Source organism: Cryptomeria japonica, chromosome 3 (assembly GCF_030272615.1).
Source record: "Cryptomeria japonica chromosome 3, Sugi_1.0, whole genome shotgun sequence".
Taxonomy (NCBI): Eukaryota; Viridiplantae; Streptophyta; class Pinopsida; order Cupressales; family Cupressaceae; genus Cryptomeria; species Cryptomeria japonica.
Genome location: NC_081407.1, coordinates 141,055,886 through 141,077,423, shown reverse-complemented (window position 1 = coordinate 141,077,423; position 21,538 = coordinate 141,055,886). Strand labels below are relative to the sequence as shown.

Sequence of the window (21,538 nt, the reverse complement as noted above, 5' to 3'; positions counted from 1 at the left end):
AAGAGAGAAGATTTTTGAATTTTAGAGGTAGCAAATTTCAATAAAATCAGCCAATCTCCTAGATTTAAGCTGTAAAATGCAATCAGGACAATCTCCTGAAATTTCGAAAAAAATGTCCGGGACCGTGGCGCTCGGAGTGCACACGGTCCTCGCAACTTTTTTCGAAATTTGCAGGGATGAAAGTTATGATGATTTTACAGCTAACCTGAAAAAATTGAGTGATTTTACGATCTGTAGATAGGCCAAATTAAAGTTGCAATTTCAAAATTGAACCCTACCAAGATTGTCGAAAAATGCAAAATTTGAATTTTGAAAAAGAGAGGGAAACTGAAATTTTGAATTTTATGATTTTAGAGGGAATACCAAAAGCAATGCAAGTTTTGAAATTTGAAAGTTGACTCAATTTCACGCAAAAATTCAATTTTGAAAGTGGAAATCAAAGTTGTTGTAATTAAGCACTTAATTTCAAAAGTCGCAAATTGCAAAAATTTGAATAAATCACTGAAATTTCGAATGAATGATAACACACTTTTCAGATTTAAGACTGTAAGAAACACAATTTTGATACAGATTTCGATTTCAACAATTTTTGAATGATTAGAAGCCTCAATCCAAGCAATCGCTAGACCAACTTTGACTGTAATTTTGAAGGTGTTAAAATTGATAAAATCAGCCAAAATTCTGGATTTTAGCAGAAAAATACAGTAAGATCTAGCTCCCGAAATTTTGGAAAAAATGTCGGGGACGATGGCGCTCGGGGTGCACACGGTCCTCGCAACTTTTTTCCAAATTTTCAGGGATGAAAGATATTGTGATTTTATTGCGGAATCCAAAGTTACAGCTGATTTGGAGATGTTTTGATCAGTGAAATTGTCGGACAAAGGTTGAATCAAGAGGGTTTCAAAAATTAGGGTTTTGACACTTAACCACTTAATTTTCAAAATTAAAGCACAAATATGAATTGATAATTTGTAATAGAAGGGCAGATCTGAAACAAGCATTAACAATTAAACATTTCACAAGTTTAATTACTTAAAAAGAAAATTTAGGGTTTTTTTATGCAATCAACCTCTAAAATTTGGAAAAGATCAAACATGGAAATGTAATCAAGGAATCCAATTTTCAGATCTAACTATGAATAATCAGAAAGGATGTTCACGTCGGGTTCACCAAAATGTAAAGCGGAAAAATCGAACCCTAGTCGTTCTCCCCTCCCCAACTCCGAGGAGAGAGAAGGGAGAGTCACTAGGGTTGATGATTTTCACTTAGGAGAGACTTTACATTCAAAAGAGGGGTTGAAACCCACAAGATCCAATCCCACGCAATGCAAGATTGGATTCTATATGAGTTTCAAGGGTTAAGATAGCAAGGATACCCTCTTTTGTAAAGAATGTAGATAGAATGATTAAGCTAGGAATACATAGAAAGTGAGAAAGATTTGCTTATAAACTGAGATAGGGATATAGGATGAAGCTGCGGACCTGGAATTAGCAGTAAAATGTCAAGACGGCGCTGTCCTGCAAATTTGAGCAAAAGTTGACGGGACGATGGCGCCCGACGTGCACACGGTCCTCCGAAAAATCCGCGAAACGAAGGGGGATCTGTTCGTCTCTGCACAAGGATTCCAGATCTTCAATTTCAGTAGTGTACCTGCAACCTACACACAGAAAAGTGAAGACGATTGGGGGGTTAGGGATTAGGGGTTTGCCCTTAGGTCAAACCCCGGTTTTGGGATTAACTAAGAAATGAGAAATGCTGTAAATGTAATGTAAAACAAGTACTAATACCTTGTTGTAAGGATGTTTGTATCCTTATATGCGAAGGTATAGATGTTGTTGTATGTTGTATGTTGTATGTTGTAGTATGTAATGTGTTGTAAGTGATCTCCTCTTCAATGGTTGAATCCTTGTCTTGAATGCAACACTTAGCCTTGAATGGAGACTTAGAATGATCAATTGCTTGAAGGAATGCTTGAATGCTTGAATGCTTGAATGTTTGAATATCGTTTCCACCTTTTTCCATCCTCCCCAAAATGAGAGAGGAAAAGTAGTTTATATACTTGCCAATTAGGGTTAAAAGACTGATTTTCCCGACCTTAGGCCGACCAGGAAATGTTCTTTTCCAAATTGCAAACAAAAAGACCCGAAGTCCCATAGGAGACCGGGCCCAAAATAGGGCCAGGGACCAGGGCGCTGGGCGCCATGGTCCTGGGGGACCAGGACGCTGGGCGCCCTAGTCCTGAAGGACCAGGGCGCTGGGCGCTCTGGTCCCACCTCCCGGGACAACAGGGTGCAAGGAGGATCAGACCAGGGTGCTGGAAAAATGCAGTTTTTGGTGTCACGAGCAAGTTTCGGGGTCTCCATTCAGGTTCAATGTTGCGTCACCATCGTGAAGACCCAAATGCAGTCAAAATTGCAAGTGTCACAATTTTAGGATGCTACATAAACTTCAGACCTTCCTTCTTCATCATGATCTACAAGATCTTTACCTCAAGCTATTAGGCTTAGACCTTAGAGGACCTGAGATTCTCTGATACCAATTGATGGTATGATGAAAGAACAAGGATCCGGTCAACTATTGAGAGGGGGGGGTGAATCAGTAGATAAAAAAATTGATAAACTTCACCAATCTCAAAATCAATCTCTCAAAGTAAACTTAGAACTATCAATGCAATATCACTGTCAAGATAAAAATGTCAAGCTAAACCAGTTGACTGTTACAACAGGTTAACAATAAACAACTTGTAACTCACAAACATCCAAATACTTTTACTGAACATAAGTAAAACTTCATTTCATATCGTTGTCAGTTATCATGACATATCAAAGTGGATTAAGTAGTTAAGAAAATCAACCATAAAAAACATAACCACAAAAACATTCACCACTTGACACGATATTTTTGACATGGAAACCCAAACGGGAAAAACCACGATGAGATGAGACTCACAATATAACTATTTGAACTCTTCTAAAGTTCGCCCTATTGGGAGCCAAGCCTGTTAAAGATTTTACAAAAAGTCCTGTTAAGAACAAATCTTGTTAGGGACCACCCGGTTAAGGGATTGACTATAATGCCTTGTTAGAAGCAATACCCTATGAGGAGTAACCTTTGTAAAGGATTTAGAATCCAAGCTAATGGATCACCTTGTTAGAGGATTTGAATAACACCAACCTTGTTAGAGCTTACCCAGTTAGGGGATTTCAATCTGCTATAATTGTTAGAAAACAACAGGAGTTTGTTGATCTGTTTGAATAGTACTACACTTGCTTGTTTAGATCCTTTTCATGCTCCTATCTGCCTTTACTCAAACTGCAGATGCATCATCCAATTCCACAACCAGACACTCAACTAAAACTTTGCAAACTCTGAAACTAAACAACTCATCGACCTTATAAACAAATCAACTAGGTCGGTAACACAACAAAAACCTAATTCACATAGAGATTACAAACAAGTCGGTTCAAGTATGACCATTGGATTACATAACAATATCTACACATCATTCAAGAAAGCCTTGAACGCTCCTTGATCACCGCTTCATCAAACTTAGTAACTCATCACACTCTTTGCATTACATGCAGTATACTTTCTCATTCCGAAGACAAAAACTGTTACCTCAACGCGCCAAATACACTTTGAAACTCTCTTCATACAATATGCATACATGTCATAATCATTACCGCTCATCATCAGATCATAAACCAATATAACCAATTCACCAAACTTAATCGGTTAGGATTTATTAAAACAATAGGTAGGGTTTACCAGTTTAACACTCCAATACTTAGAAATATCGGTTCACTCCACAAACTTACCTACCAGTTATAGTTTCCTTTCACTAACTCTTCCTACTGGTTACAAAACAACATTACAACAATATCATTACCGGTTAATTGACATCAATGACAACATAATATATCATTAATGCAATCTTTATGCAAATGCCAGCATAGACCTCTGGATTATAGGTCGACTCCTTTTAGATCACGTAAAACTAAATAAGATTTGACTGAGGAAAAAGATAGAAGGATAGGCACAAACTGACAATTTAACTACTAAGGTGATCCACCAATGACTAAATGACCTGCAAACTACCTACAAACTCACAAAATATTCATATAATGAAGCTATTTCTGACACACAACTTAAATACACATGTTTGCAAAAATGATTCTCATGAAAGGTCAATTTTATGATGTTTACAAAAAAGGAGAACAATGAAGTTCTCACAATTTTGATGCAACAGAAACACTTCCACAATCAAAAACCTGCACTATAACATGTACCTTTTCTACTAAGCATTTGAAGAAACTAAGATAAAATGAAGGATTAAATAAAATAATCACAATATTTTAATCAAAATACTTACAACCATAACACTTAGACAAAAAATATCAAGAAGGAAACTCAACTTCTATATTGAAAATAAGGAGTTTTCTGCATTATAGATCTGGAATAAGAAAATGAGTTACAAAGTGTGAAATCTCTACTACTACACAAGTCTCCAAACTCAAAACTCCTGAAATTTGAGTGAGAGTGAATGACATACCAAAAATTCCTTCCCAAAATTCAAAATTGAATTTTGGCTCAAAAATGGATGAACTCCAAGCCCTTCCTCAAATCATGCAACTAACTGAAATATATCTCATCTCAGACCGCACAAGGAGTTGGCAAAATGAAAAAAACTTCCTTGGGCAGATGCAACTGAAAATTCCTTCAAATTAGAGATGATACTCATTGAAACAAGGATTTAAGAGCCTACAAATCCTCTTTGACTCATACTCTATCCATGTGGACTCTTTGACTAAAAGTGAACTACCCATTAGGTGAATAAATCACCTATTTTAACTCCACTTGTTTGCAAATATCTCCAAGACTAAAGCTAAAACTCTTGCTTTTGAAAAAGAACTTAAAGACTTCCCCCTGTTTTACATTTCAAAAATCATCCATTTAGAGTGATTTATAAATACCAGCTAAATAAATATTTACAAGAGTAAAATGCAAAAATTAAGCACATCTCCTAACATACCCTAAGGAGCCTTTTTGACCTATTTTCTTCATAAGTGTTTACAAAACACTTAAATGAATTACAAGGTATATGAAGAATACCACGACTTGAACATAATAACAAAGACTTTTTATAAATCAAAGGCAAAAAGTTTTTGCCCTAGATCGGCATCTATTAGAGTTTTCATCCCAATACAAAACAAAAACAAAAAAAAATGAAGTTCATTTCATCCTGTGTTGGAGGGCATCGCCATGGGAATGCTAGGGTTTGAATGGAAGAGATGCATAGTATCTGTTGTTATTGCTTTGTAGGATATTCTTGTAGGGAAGATGAGGTAAGTTCATCTCCTATACCTGATTTTCTTCTTTTTACTTTACTATAGGTCTTCTATAACAGTGAATACAAGGCTTTTTGCATCTATAATTTGTCTTCATACTTGACTGCTCATTTGTTGTGAAAAGGCTGCATATGACTGTGAATATCACTATTCCAAGCATGGCTTCTCTCCTTTGCATGAAGTATTTCAGTTGCCATTAAAAAACTATGAGGAGTTTTAATGGACTAAAATCCTCATAGCCTTGATCATTACCTCACTATATTCCTCAAACCATTGACTGGATTATGGGTATATAGCTCTTCTTCAGAGCTAAGCAAAAACACTGATATTTGACAAGCTCTTTGTATACTAAAATAAGACTGCCATTTGACAATAAGCTATGCTTTCATCTTGATGAAAATGTGCAGAGATCTCATTATCTTTCTTTCAAAAAGATTGTAAGGTCCTTGTCTTTCTTTAACCTTTAGAATCTATTTAATTGAGATCCAGGCTGCAATACAAAGAATGTATCTATGCTTGTTTTTGTCAGTATTCACCATGTCTTTGAGTATTTTATGCTCATACCTTGGAGGACTGTTACTGCTATTATTTGACATGCATATAGCCTCTGTCACTCAACATTATGATTGTAGCTTCACATTAGACTGTTCTTGCTCATTGATATTTCCCTATGACTGTCTTAGGGACTGCCATTCATGCTGCTTTTGGGTGATGACTATCTTTGTATCTTTTCTCTAAAGACTTTTCTTGATACTCTGTCATTACTGTACTATTTGACAGTGAACTAAGCCACCGTATTGGGGCTCCAATACAAAGAATGTGGCAATGATTGTTATTTCATAGTTCACTATGCTCTTTCCATTCTTTATGTGTCATGGAGAATATCCCTTGCAACAGGGCTTGTCTTTTATTAATGCTTCAAAGAAATCCCTGTGACTACAATCTTGTTGTGTGCTCTTAGATGATATGTGTTTTGAGGCTACTTTAGTCACAATAGTTCATTTAGACTATGATGATGATCTTCATGCTTGTGTTGTCTCTTAACTGACTCATGAATTCATACCGGAACTGCTCAATTACCTCAATGCCCTCTGAAAGTAGCCTCCATTGTTTTGTCAATGATTGACATAATGTTTAGAGGTTTCATGGGTTTGTGATTGCATTATACTCTTCATCACACTTTTCTCATTGCTCCTCTGTTGTCCTAGTTGTGCTTCAGGATTGCTCAAAACTGATCTTTGATGCCTTTGAAAACCACCCTTTGATACGAAATCGCATTACCTTGTCTTGAAGCTCTATCAGTGTTATGTCCCTGTCAAAGCATTTTCAAAAGTGATTCAAGACTGTATTTGTATTGTTGAGCTCTTCCATAAGATCTCTCCATTACTTTGTGACTTACGATCTCATTGCAATGGTCTCATGCACTGACACTTGTCAGTTTGACATTCGCTGCCTTTTATGGACTTGATCACCGTATCATGAATTGTGAATTCTTGTATGTCTTATAATAGTTATCTTGCAACAAGTTCGTGACTTATAGTGTTACAAGGACTATCCTTTTGTCTCAGATGTGTCCTCATTATCAAGTCTGAAAGTTATGAATTTTTCTTCAATTTGCAATCAAAGAGACTACCTTCTTTTATGCATATGATTATTATAAGGTATACAAGAGTTTCATCATTCTCACTTTTCATGGCTTTCCTCATGCTTATGTCTATAACATGTGACTGCCATTTTTATTGCCAAGGGTTGTACTACTTTGAGTAACCTACCCTGTTACTGTTGAAAATCATAAGAATGTTTACTGAAAATTGCTCTCATGATTTTTATGACCTTGGTTGTGGATTTGATTTGGAATCCATACTATTATCTTTTCCTTGTCAATATCCTAGAGATCTGAAACTTTGTGTTTGTGTGTTTACCTATTCATTGATATTGATCTACTTTGTCAATGCATCATGGACTGTCCCTAAATGATGCTCTTCTCTTTCACTAATAAGGGGCTGCAACAATGTCTTTCTGATCAACAAATGATTGAAATGGAAGCTTTGTCTATCCAGACTTTAATAGGGATATTTCTCATTCTTTTTTTATTGCTTTAACAAGACCCTAGTTCTTTGGGGTCTGAAATAACTTATCCATGCCTTTAGGGTTGCATTTTTCATGATGCTAATTGATCCTCTTTGAATGTACCAATCATATCACTAATTTTTATGATCTCTTCTATGATCATGAGATAAAGGCTACTATCCTGAGATTTGTTTTGACAGTGACCTTACTCTGAATGGCTAGACATTAACTCTGTCATATAACCTATGCCTTTTGAGACTACTACAAGACTGAAATGATACTATTGTATCATATTTTTGAGCTTTTGTGTGCTATAGCAGGGTGTCACTATATCTTGCCATTGAATTGTCCTTATAAAATACTATGCTCTTTGAGATTATGTCATTGTACTGTTTGACTTTTCCTATGTCAGCATGTTGGGCTCAACCCTTATGGGAGCCACATTTTACTCCACATGTTGTAATTTGATTTTCCCTGTATCTGCACATGAAGCAAACAAGTTAGACAAAACATGCATTTGATGATGATCTGATCTGGCACTTGTTTTCTTGGATTTATATGGCATGCAGACTCCTAGTATGCATATGAGGGATGTATTATGTGTTTGGATATGCATGTGTATATAAGAAATGATGGTTGTCATTGCTCTAACATAATTTTCCCCAAATGCAGGTACTCAGGAGCAGGGAAGCTGCAAATGGATGCAAGTTGGGCAGTCAACCAAGGATAACACAAGGGAACTCAACTAGGACTCGTCATTCAAACAATGATGAGTAACCCTCTCTTATGTACATTTACATTTTATGCATTTATAAATACATATTATTTTCTTTCTATGCATACATATCGGTTAGTCTTGTGGCTTATGTGAGACATTGCACATTCATATCAATAAAGATTAATCTTTTTCAAAAAGAATGTGTACTCTCTTACTGTTTTGAATTCAAAATCATGGGAATGTAATCTTCTTTTCTCTTTACATGCACATGAATGTAATAATGACATAATAGAATATGAACCTTTTGTAATGTTAAAAATACTAAAGCTCTACCTGATTGAGCTTATTAGCGAAAATAGGTAACAAGAGTTGCAGAAGAAAATTGTGTTGTCTTTAATGATGATGAGCTTGCTACAGTTCAAGTTTTGCTAGATGAATTTGTCCCTGATCTGCTATTAAATGAATGGGTATTAGAAAATGTTGTAGACAACCCACATGACCATATCTTAGATGCTGGAATGGGAAATTATGTTTTGCATGAAGCTGATTCAATGATCCCAAACCTTGATAAAAGCGAAAGTGAGCTCATCAAGCAATAGAGTGAACTTTGGGAGATGTTTTTTTATGGCTCTAGGAGTAAGAATGGAGCAGGTGGGGGTGATATACTTGTATTCCCATAAGGTGAGCATTACTTTTCAGCTTTTTGTTTTGCCTTTTCATGCTCCAACAATACTGCAAAGTATGAAGGTCTTATTCAGGGCCTTCAATGGGCAAGGAAAAGAGGAGTAAGTTGTCTCAAGGTATATGGGGATAGTGAATTAATTGTTAATCAAGTAAGAGGCCCGAATGTTGCTAAAAATGATACGTTAAAGTCTTATAGAAATAGAGTGGGGGATATTATTGAATACTTTGATTCTTTTAATTTGGTTTCAATTCCTAGAAACTTGAATAAGCATGCAAACAGACTTGTCGCCATTTGAGCACAAATTGATATTCCCAATGACATTAAAAAGAAGAAGGTACAATAGTATGTCAAAATCATAGTTAGGCCTTCAATTCCTGACAATAATGTTAACTGACAATTGTTTGATAGTGATGAGCAGATTCTAACCTTTCTGCTTGAGGAAGATCAGTTTTCAGTGGTGAACCAGGACAAGTTCAAACAACAATATGATGATCAAGTGGTGAAGTTGAAAACCAACAAACTACCCAAGGGTTTGGTTACCTTAGAGTCCATTTTTAACACTGATTATCAGCTTAAGAAAGGAAAATCTGGTCTATAGATTAAAGAAGATCATTATGAGGAGCTCAAAATCTTCAAAGGTAAGCTCCTTAAAATTGGGAAAGTTTGTTCAACTGAAGATAAAAAGAAATTTATAGCCTTGTGTCAAGAATTTCAAGATATTTTTGAATGACAGTATTCAGATTTAAAAGGTTTTGATCCTAAGATTGCTCAACATACCATAGAATTAGAACCTGATGTCAAGCGTGTAAGACAAAAATAGAGGCCTTTGAACCCCAATCTTGAACCTTTAATGATTAAGGAATTGACTAAGTTAGTAGAGGGGGGTATTATTTTTCCTATCAAGCATACCTCCTGGGTTTCTAGCTTTGTTCTAGTTAGAAATAAAAATGGTGAGATTAGATTGTGTGTAGACTTTAGAGATCTCAACAGAGCCTCTCTAAAATACTATTACCCATTACCTTCCATGGAACAAATCCTTCAATCTGTTGCTGGTTCAAAAAGGTTTTCTCTCCTTGATGGTTTTTCTAGTTATAACCAAGTTCTCATATAAAAGAATGCCTTTTGGTTTATCAAATGCACAACTAAGTGGGGCACAATGTCATATAAAAGAATGCCTTTTGGTTTATCAAATGCCGATGCCACATTCCAAAGGGCTATGGATTATGCTTTTAAAAGTTTAATTAATTTTTTTTGCTTCTATACTTAGATGATATAACTGTTTATTCAAAGAATGCAGATGAACACTTATCACATTTGAAACAAGTATTTGAGAAATGCAGAGAGTATGGCATTTCTCTTAATCCAAAAAAGAGTGTCTTTGTTGTTCATGAAGGCAAGCTTCTTGGACACATAGTGTCGAAAGTGGGGATCAGGTCATTGATCCTGACAGAGTGAAAGCTATTCTTGAGCTGCCTTTACCTAATCACAAAAAGGGGCTGCAAAGGTTCTTGGGTAGAATTAATTTTTTAAGAAGGTTTATTCCTGATGTTGCAAATCTCTTACAACCCTTGACTACCATGTTAAAGAAGAATGTAGTTTTCAGTTGGACTAAGGAGGCCAGATACAATTTTCAAGCTGTCAAACATGCTTTATCAATAGCCCCTACTCTAGTAAACCCATAATTTTCAAAATATTTTACTCTGTATGCTTTTGGTAGCATAGATAATATTTATGCAATGTTGGTTTAGAAAAAATGATGATAATTTTGAACAACCAATAGCTTTTTTTAGCCAGGCATTAGCAGATTATGAGATAAGATATACCTTTGTTGAGAAGCATGTTCTTGTTGTGATTAGAAGATTGAAAAAAATTTAACCTTTGATTTCCAGCAGTAAATTTTATGTTTTAATAGCTTATCCAGATGTCGAAGAGTTCTTATTGAGCAAGGATTTAAATGATAAAAGGGCAGGATGCATTACCAAGGTTATGGAATTTGATATTGATATCAACATCACTAAGCTTGTTATAGGAAGAGGGTTGTGTGAATAAATGGATTCTCCCTATGAAGATGCAAAAGAAACTAAAACAAAAGTTGTTTTAGTCAATGGTAATGAGTTTCATACTGCTACCCCTATGAAAAATGCATGTTGGGTTCATGATATGACCCATTTTCTACAAACTAGTGAGTATCCACTTGGTTTGGACAGAGCTAAAATGAGATATTTTAGATTTTAGTCCATTCCATTTATTTTAGTTGAGGGTGTTCTATTTAGATAGGATATTAATGGTGTACTTTTGAGGTGCATAGATTCAGATCAAACAGAGAAGGTACTTCATGAGTTCCATGATAGAACTTTAGGGGGTCATTTTGCTCCAAGGACAACAACTTGGAAGATCATGAGGGCTAGCTCCTATTGGCCAAGCTTGTTTAAGGATGCCCATTCATGGGCAAGGAAGTGTGTAAACTGTGCTCTCTTTGCTGGAAAAGAGAAGCTGCCAGCTACACCTTTGCAACATATTCAAGTTGAGCAGACATTCATGAGATGGGGCATTGATTTTATTGGACCAATAAATCCACCATCAAGTGCTAAACACATGTGGATACTTGCAGCAACTGATTACTTTACAAGATGGACCAAAGTGGTGGCCTTGAAAGAAGCTAATGAGTCTTCTGTTCTAAATTTTTATGAAGATATAGTAACCAAGGTTGGAGTACCCGAATCAATCATCTCAAATAATGTCTTGGCATTTGTTGGATTGAGAGTGACTTTGTTGGATTGAGAGTGACTGATTGGGCTGTAAGAAATGGAATTCACCTGAATACCTCTTCAAATTATTACCCACAAGGTAATTGTTTGGATGAGAGCACAAACAAGAACCTTATTAGGATTATAAAGAGAAATATGGAGGATAATCAAAGAACTTGGCACACCAAGTTGACATCTGCTTTGTGGGTAGATAGAATAACTCCTAAAATATCAATTGGGAATTCTCCATATACACTCGTTTATGGTAAAGAGGCAAGAATTCCTTTATCTGTAGAGCTTCCATCCCTTGATATTGTTCATCAATTGGAGATGTTTGAAGAAGAAGATCTGATGGCAATCCGATATGCTCAACTCATGGAGCTTGAGGAGCTGAGAGGCAAAGCAATGAAATCAATTGAATGTCATAAACTTTAGACCAAGAGGGTTTTTGACAAGAGAGATACGCCATGAGTTTTTAGGGAAGGTGATGTTGTGCTCAAATGGGATGAGTTGAAAAGTAGGCCAGGGAAACATACAAACTTTGATAATTTCTGGAATGGTCCTTTTGTAATCACTGAATGCAAGGAGCACAATCCATTCCAACTCTCAACAATGGATGGAGAAGTTCTACCAATCTATGTTAATGGGATTCACCTCAAATGATGTTTTGAGATATTATCTACCTTTTTACATGCTAGGTTAGGTTTTATGCTTTCAATAAGTGTTGTTGCAATATAGTCTAGAAGTTTTTTGCATTTCCCTAAGTGTTGTTTCAGCACAAAGAGTAGTTTAGGTGGTAGTGTTTCTTGTTTTCAATAAGTCTCTAAGTTGGAGTTGCAAAGGTTTGTTAAGTTTTATTGTTGTTGCCCTTCCTAATTGATTAAGTGCACATATACAGTGTATGACAGTAAAATTTGTGTTTTATTGACACAAATCATACATTCGACATACTCAATGAATTAGGAAAGAATGATAACAGTCCATGCAAGAAGTTGTTTTGAGTCAAACCAGTATAGGAGATAACTCTCATTAGCCTATCAAGTGCATATCTACAACCCATGATAGTGAAGTCTCATACTTCACTATCACAAATTATAAACATGTACTTAAATAAACCAGCAAGGGTTATTTTCTACACTAAATTGTGTTTAGTCATATTTGCTAAGTGACTCTGTACCCAATAGACATCTCTAGGCTATTGGTTTTGATTTTTAGCAAGCAAACATCCAACAAAAATCACCAAAAATGTTACCAGATTTTCACCTACGAGCTCAATTAGGTAGAGCCACTGAATTTCAAACAGAAAATGGTACATTTTACATAACTTATATATGTTGCATCCAAGTACACAAATGAAATAACTTTAAAAGATTGTAGAATAAAATCATTACATTTATATAAATGTATGAAGCATAGAAAGATTGAATAAGTTTTTCTAAAGAAATGTAATCTTTATTGAAAGTGATAGAATACATGTCTCATACAATAAGCCATGAGACTGACTTTGCTCATTTAATACATATAAAGATCATTTATACATGAATGAGTAAACATTGAAAGAAGGACATGTAAAGGGGGTAACTAGTCATTCTTTGAATGACTGGTACTATTGGTCTGATCTGCTCCTAATGGTGTTGCCTCATTTCTCCTAGTTTCCTTTGGTCCTTAGGGTTCTTGTTTCCTGCATGGAGTTAAAATAATGTGTTGGAACTTGTTGGCATATGTGTAGAGTTTGATGGCATGATGGGATTGTATGTTGTCGTTGATGTCAATATGCTGAAGTATGAACCGGTATATTGAAGTAAGCAAACTGGAAAGTGAACCGGTATGATGAAGTGTGAACCGGTATGTTGAAGTAAGTAAAGAGGCAGTGAACCGGTATATGCAAAGTTTGTATCAGGGTTTCATTTGATATGACTACCGGTTGGTAGTCTTAGCTTCAGGGTTTCCGGTTGATGCATTTCAAGCCTATGTGATTCGACCGACGACATCCTGTGATGAGTTAGCATTGAAATGAAGATTAGATCGCGTTACCACGTCAGCCTTGTGCACGTGAAGGATCTCCTTGAGGATATTGCATGAAGAAGATTGATTCTATCTACCTCGGGAATGTGCAAAATCTTTGTAAACGGTGGAGAGCGCGTGATGGGTTATCAACTTCCAGAAGCGGTGAAGAATGAACGACGGAGAACATCTTGAGATTTGTTCAAGATTGTTTTTAAATGGCCAGGATTGGACCGACTGTATTGTTAATCTAGATGCTTAGGGTTTTAGGTTTTGGCCACCAACCTAATTGTTGTCTATAAGGTCGATGATGATTTTTATTTGAAGTTGTTGGCAAATGAATGTATGTGAGGTGATTCTTGCCAGACCAAAGGAGTAAGCAGAGATTTGCAGAGTGTGATTGCATATGTAAAGGAACTGAAGTGGATCTGCCTTGGCATTGAGTGATGTTATCAGATCAATGTATTACCTGTTGACTTCTAACCATTTCAGCAGATGGAAAATCCCTTTACCGAGTAGCGTTAATAGGCTTTTTGTAAATCCTTTAACAGGGTGACTCAAAATCATTGAGTTCTTCAAATCCTCTTACAAGGTAACCTTTAACAGGGTTTTAACCTCTAACTGGGTATTTAGCCATCCCTTAACCGGGTGATCCCTAGCAGGATCGGTTCCTAGTAGAACCTATTACAAAGTCTTTAACTGGACTAGGCTCCTAACAGAGCGGACTTCAGAAGAGTTCAAGAAAAAATTGTGGGTATTCATCCCCACCGTGGTTTTTCCCAGTTGGGTTTCCATGTGAAAAATCAGTGTGTTATGTGTGATGCTTTTTCATGTGATGTTTTAGCGTTTTCTATTAAGTGGTAATGCAAGCTGATCCAATGGTCATTGTATTTCTGATGTATTACTTGCTTAAGCATATGGGTGAAGTTGAGATGATATATTAGGTTTTGAGAAGTTCTAAGTGTTACCAATTTATGTCTTTCACAATCTTACTGTGTTTTACCGGTAGTGCCTTGATTTAGATTGGTGATATTGTTTACCAGTTAGTGTAGTCTTTGTAGTTTAAGTTGTTTACGAAGTTTTTGTCCATACTGATTCACCCCCCCTCTCAGTATCTATTGGGTATTTACTGTTCATCATTATTCATCAATTGGTATCAGAGTGTCCTCCAGGTTCTCTCTGTTATAAGCTTAACCGCTTGAGGAAAAGATCCTATTCTAATGATGAAGAGGGAAGGTCCTAAGTTTAACAAAGATAACTTTAAGATATGGAAGGACAAAATGAAGATCTACATTAAAAGCATGGGTGCTCAACACTGGAACTATGTTAAGAATACTTATGTTGTCCCTACCGGTACTCTCATTGATGATCAAAGAAGAGAAATTCAGGAGAATGGGCAAGTCATGGAAGCTCTTATCAGCAGTCTATCTGATATTGAGTTTATAGATGTTCAAGACAAAGACAATCCCAAAGATGTATGGGATACTCTGGAGACTATCTATGGTGGTGATGAGCATGTGAAGCAAGCTAAAGAAGAAAGCCTTAGAGGAAAATTTGAAGACATGTGAATGGTTGAAGGAGAGACCATTCAACAATATGGGATAAGAATTAAAACTGTTGTAGGAGACATCAAGAGTGCAGGAGGTACAATGGATGATCCCACCATTGTTAGCAAAGTTTTGAGATCCTTGTTACCGGTCTATGCAATAAGGGTTACCGTTATTCAGGAGTTGAGATCTATTGACAAGACACAGGTATCCCTTGACTCCATTATTGCTAAGTTGACCACATATGAGCTAAACAGTTATGATGGTAGTGTTCAGAAGACTGAATCATCCTTTAGGGCATCTGCTGCACTATCTAGAAAGGGAAAAGAGGTTGGTACCAGCTGTGAACCCAGACAAAGCAGGGATATGGATGATGAGGAGATCCTGATGGAGTTTGAAGCTCTTCTTGCCAAGAGACTTCCTAAGGGAACTGGAAAATATAGAGGTAAGCTCCCTTTGAAATGTTTTTCTTGCAATAGGATAGGACACATTGCTGTCAACTGTCCTAATAGTGATAATAAGGACAAACCGGAGAAGTTTAAAAAGTTCAAAGGAGGAAATAGGAGAAACTGTCTTGTTGCAGTCGATGAAGGTGTCACTGATGATGAATCAGAAGATGACGAAAGTGAAGACATAGTGTTTGTAGCCGTTAAGGAAGATGTGTCAGACAAGAAGGCTCTTGTCTCCCGCTTTGATAATTCTAATGAGTGGATTATTGATAGTGGATGTTCTCGCCACATGACTGGTGACCGGAAAAAGTTTCTATCACTAGAAGAGTACGATGGAGGTGTAGTCCAATTTGGTAATGATGCACCATGTATGGTAAAAGGCAAAGGGTCTATCTCTCTAAATGGAAAAAGTAGTGTTGATAATGTGTATTGGGTAGAAGGTCTCAGGCATAACCTTTTGAGTGTTTCCCGGCTAAATGATAAAGGACTCACTCTAGAATTCAAAGGTGGAGTGTGCAAAATAAAAGGAAAGTGTGGTGAACTGATGGCCACTGGTATGCAGACCAAAAGTAACTTATTTCAGTTAAATACAAATATCAGTCAATGTCTAATGGCTAAGTTTGATGACAGTGGGATATGGCATAGGAGACTCTGCCATGTAAATTTTGATAATATTGTGAAGGCCAGTAAGATCAAGGCAGTTAGAGGATTGCCTGTGCTGAACAAACCGGAGAATCCTTTGTGCAGAGAATGCCAACTAGGGAAAATGTCTTCCTTAACCTTCAAAGGTAAATATTTCACAACAGATAATTTAATTGATCTTGTGCAAACTGATTTGTGTGGTCCTATGAAAACTAGGAGTGTTCAGAGAGATGGTACTTTATGATTCTTACTAATGATTTCTCAAGAATGATGTGGCTCACATTCTTGAAAGACAAGTTTGAAGCTTTTGGAAAGTTTAAAGCCTTCAGAGCAGTAGTTGAAAAGGAAAGCGATAAGAGGATTAAATGCCTTAGAACCGACCAAGGAGGTGAATTCACTTTTGGTGAATTCAATAAGTACTATACAGAGAATGACATCAAGAGGCAACTGTTTGCCCCCCAGATTCCATAGCGGAATGGCCTAGCAGAAAGGAACAACTGGACTGTAGTTGAAGCAACCAGAATGAAGTTGATTCAAGGGAAGGTTGCTCACACTTTTTGGAGAGAAGCAGTGAGCACTGCAGTCTACACTATGAACTGGGTACTCATCAAGAAAGGTAAGGATAAAACTCCTTATAAGTATTGGACCGGTAAGACTCCAGTAGTAAGCTGCTTTAGAGTGTTTGGTAGCAAGTGTTATATCAAGAGAAGTGAATACCAGAGCAAGTTTGATGCAAAATGTGATCAGGGAATATTCCTAGGGTATTCCACCAAGAGCAAAGCTCTCAAGTGTTTTAACAATAGGACTCAAAGAATTGTTGAAAGTATCAATGTTAGAGTTGATGAAACCTCTGAGAAACCTGAGGGAACCAATAGCGAGCGAGCGGTAGATGAACTGAATGTAACCTTCTAGGAACCGGTTGCAAAACAACCAAGTACAAGTAACAATGCTCCTACACCAGTAGATGCTGATGAAGATGATGATGAAGAGGAAAAGCAAGAGGAATCAGTTAAGATCATTCCTAGGTATGTAAATCTGCATCATGATCCAAAGCAGATCATAGGGGATAAGGATGCAGGAATACTTACAAGAAGAAAGGTCAGAGAGAATTCTTGCATGATTTCTGGGTTTGAGCCTAAACATTTAAAGAGGTACACAAAGATGAAGACTGGATTAAGGCTATGGAAGAGGAACTTGACCAGATAGAAAAGAATGGTGCATGGTCTTTGGTACCCAGACCTAAGCACAAAAATGTTATTGGCACCAAATGGGTTTTTAGAAACAAGCTAAATGAAGATGGCACATTGGTAAGAAACAAAGCAAGATTGGTATGTAAGGGATATGCTCAAGAAGAAGGAGAAGACTATGGAGAAACCTTTGCTCCAGTAGCTAGATTGGAAGGAGTTCAAATGCTACTTGCATATGCAACCTTCAAGGGATTCAAAGTGAATCAGATGGATGTGAAATCTGCATTCCTAAATGGAATACTTGAAGAGGAAGTGTATATAGAGCAACTAGATGGGTTTTCCTTATCAGAAGACAGTGATATGGTGTGTAGGCTACATAAAGCCTTGTATAGATTGAAGCAAGCACCTAGAGCATGGTATGAACATTTACACTCTCATCTTGTGAAGATTGGATTTGAAAGAACAAGTGAAGATAGCAATATCTATCTAAAGACAGAAGGAGATCAGATTCTGATCTGTGAAGTATTTGTTGATGACATAATTTTTGGTGGAGATGACAAGATGAGCCATGCGCTTGTAGATGAAATGAAGAAGGAATTCAAGATGTCACTAATCAGAGAGATTAAGTTCTTCATTGGACTACAGATTCAACAAATTAAAGATGGTATCTTTATCACTCAGTCCAAGTATGTCAAAGAGGTGTTGAAGACCTTTGGCATGGAAGACAACAAACTGGTTGGTACACCGATGATGACCGGTTGTAAATTGTCAAAAGAACATGACTCAGCGTTGGTGAATGAGAAGGAATACCGATCAATGATTGGTAAGTTGTACTATGTAGTACACAACAGACTGGACATTGCACATGCAATGGGCATTGTTGCACGTTTCCAGAAAAGTCCAAGAGAATCCCACTTGGTAGTAGTCAAGCGGATTCTTAGATATCTGAAGGGAACTATAGATTATGGATTGTGGTATCCATACAATAATGATTTCAATCTCAAAGTATTTACAGAAATCGATTGGGCTAGTAATATGGACGACCGGAAGAGCACAACCAATGGTGCATTCTTTCTCGGTGGTAGACTAGTCTCATGGATGAGAAAGAAGCAGAGTTGTATCTCTCAGTCTATAGCAGAAGCAGAATATATAGCAACATTTATGAACTGTACTCAGAAAATTTGGATGAAGCATGTATTAAGTGGTTTCAAAGTCCTTGTATCTAAACCGGTGAGTATATTTTGTGATAACACAAGTGCAATTAATATTTCCAAGAATCCGGTATTGCATGCTAGAACCAAGCACTTCGAGCTCAAGTATCATTTCTTGAGGGAAAAAGTTTATAACAAAGAGGTTGTATTGGAACATGTTTTCAGTAGAGAGCAATTAGCAGATATATTCACCAAGCCTCTACCGAAGGCTACATTTACCTATTTAAGAGGTGAATTAGGGGTGCTGCCCCTTCAAAAGGTGAACTAAAGGTATGTGCTCCACATCAGTCAGGTATTGCATTGTCAAATATTTTTAGGATTGATGTGTTGAAGGATGCTACTCCTCAAGGGGAGCAGCATAGTAGATCATGGATGTTTGTACCTCCACTTTGCCATTGTTGTCAAAGGGGGAGAAGATGTGAAGCAGAGAAGATATCTGCAGTATTGAAGACATAATATATGGAAGAAGATGTAGAGATATCCTTGTGTATTTCCATCAATGCCAAAGGGGGAGATTGTTGGCATATTGTAGAGTTTGATGGCATGATGGGATTGTATGTTGTGATTGATGTCAATATGTTGAAGTATGAACCGGTATATTGAAGTAAGCAAACTAGCAAGTGAACTGGTATGATGAAGTGTGAACCGATATGTTGAAGTAAGTAAACTGGCAAGTGAACCGGTATATGCAAATTTTGTATCAGGGTTTCATTTGATATGACTACCAATTGGTAGTCTCAGCTTCAGGGTTTCTGGTTGATGCATTCCAAGTCTGTGTGATTCGACCGACGACATCCTGTGATGAGTTAGCATTGAAATGAAGATTAGATCGTGTTACCACATCATCCTTGTGCGCGTGAAGGATCTCCTTGAGGATCTTGCATGAAGAAGATTGATTCTATCTACCTCGGTAATGTGCAAAATCTTTGTAAACGGTGGAGAGCGCGTGATGGGTTATCAACTTCCAAAAGCGGTGAAGAACAGATGATGGAGAACATCTTGAGATTTGTTCAAGATTGTTTTACCCTATGTAATGTGTTTAAACGGCCTGGATTGGACCGACTGTATTGTTAATCTAGATGCTTAGGGTTTTAGGTTTTGGCCACCGACCTAATTGTTGTCTATAAGGTCAATGATGATTTTTATTTGAAGTTGTTGGCAAATGAATGTATGTGAGTTGATTCTTGCCAGACCAAAGGAGTAAGAAGAGATTTGCAGAGTGTGATTGCAGATGTAAAGGAATTGAAGTGGATCTTCCTTGGCATTGAGTGTTGTTATCAGATCAGTGTATTACCTGTTGACTTCTAACCATTTTAGCATATGGAAAATCCCTTTACCGGGTAGTTTAACAGGCTTTTTGTAAATCCTTTAACAGGGTGACTCAAAGTCATTGAGTTCTTCAAATCCTCTTACAAGGTAACCTTTAACAAGGTTTTAGCCTCTAACCGGGTATTTAGCCATCCCTTAACTGGGTGATCCCCAGCAAGATGGGTTCCTAGCAGAACCTGTTGTAAAGTCTTTAATCGGACTAGGCTCCTAACAGAGCGGACTTCAAAAGACTTCAAGAACAACTTGTGGGTATTCATCCCCGCCGTGGTTTTCCCCAGTTGGGTTTCCACGTGAAAAATTAGTGTGTTATGTGTGATGCTTTTTCATGTGATGTTTTAGTGTTTTCTGTTAAGCGGTAATGCAAGTTGATCGAATGGTTGTTGTATTTCTAATGTATTACTTGCTTAAGCATATGGGTGAAGTTGAGATGAGATATTAGGTTTTGAGAAGTTCTAAGTGTTACCGGTTTATGTCTTTCATAGTCTTACTATGTTTTACCAGTAGTGCCTTGATTTAGATTGGTGATATTGTTTACCAGTTAGTGCAATCTTTGCAGTTTAAGTTGTTTAAGAAGTTTTTGTCCATACTGATTCCCCCCCCCCCTCTAAGTATCTGTTGGGTATTTATTGTTCATCATTATTCATTAGAACTAGGTTCTAAGTAATGAAAGGTTAAACACTAAATAGAACATTTACCCATACATGCATAAGCTAGTCCCTATGCGCATTAAATGCAAATGGCTACTTTAAGTATCCATAAACCAAAGTAATGTGAATCATCATGCAAGTAGGCATTTATTTTCTAACATGTTTGTGCCATTTGCAGTAAAGGTGCAATTATGTTCATTTAAGAATGTGGGGTAAAATGTGGCTCCCACAAGGGTAGATCCCAACATGTTGGCATACAAAAGCTCAGAACAGTAATATAATAGTGCAAAAAAGACATTAAGGCTAGTCATTAAGGATCATGATTTCATCTTGCCATAAAAAGCATAGTTACTTTATTATATTTTAGAGGGTCATCATCAACAAAGATATCTTATAAACTCAAGGGTCAAATATATAATGACAATAAGGTTTCATAGTCATCTTAGGTTTCAAAACAAACATTAAAAGAGAGTGCCTTGAAAGACCCTGGGGTGCTTTGAAGTTTTTATGACAAAATAGTCTCAGTAATGTCGTGATCAGTCATAAATATCACATGGATGTCATAGTCTTTTGATTGTTCTGGACAAGATAATGAAGCACTCAATAAGATAGCAAGGTGGAGAGAGTTCTTATATTAGAATAATTTTCAATATTCCAGGTGTCAATTTCAATGCCAAACTACTTGCCAATGGTGAAATTTCCTAACAGTATTTATGTTGTTTGAAGTATATCAACCATAGGTTAAAATGGTTAAATCCCTCATTGGTCTGTCGCAAAGGGAAAAATGCCAGAGAATACAATGATACCTGTAGCCATCTGGGAAACTCTTACGAGTTTTGTGTAGAATATGAGGAGCACGTGGTGCTATTAATTAATTAATTTTAATAAAAGAAATAATCACAAGAAACCCACAAGGAGATGCATACAAATGGTATTCACAGACAAGAAGGGTAC

At 36.8% G+C, this 21,538-nt stretch overlaps 1 protein-coding gene across 1 annotated transcript; it reads left to right on the top strand.

Moving 5' to 3' along the window:
- Nucleotides 1–11,218: 11,218 nt before the first annotated feature.
- Nucleotides 11,219–11,602, top strand: LOC131874008 (uncharacterized). The gene has a single exon (XM_059217210.1). The coding sequence runs from the start codon at nucleotides 11,219–11,221 to the stop codon at nucleotides 11,600–11,602; it is 384 nt and encodes a 127-aa protein (XP_059073193.1).
- Nucleotides 11,603–21,538: the final 9,936 nt, after the last annotated feature.

What these genes read in the sequence shown, in the direction of transcription:
- LOC131874008 (XM_059217210.1), top strand. Translation starts at nt 11,219, where the DNA reads ATGAGGGCTAGCTCCTATTGGCCAAGCTTGTTTAAGGATGCCCATTCA.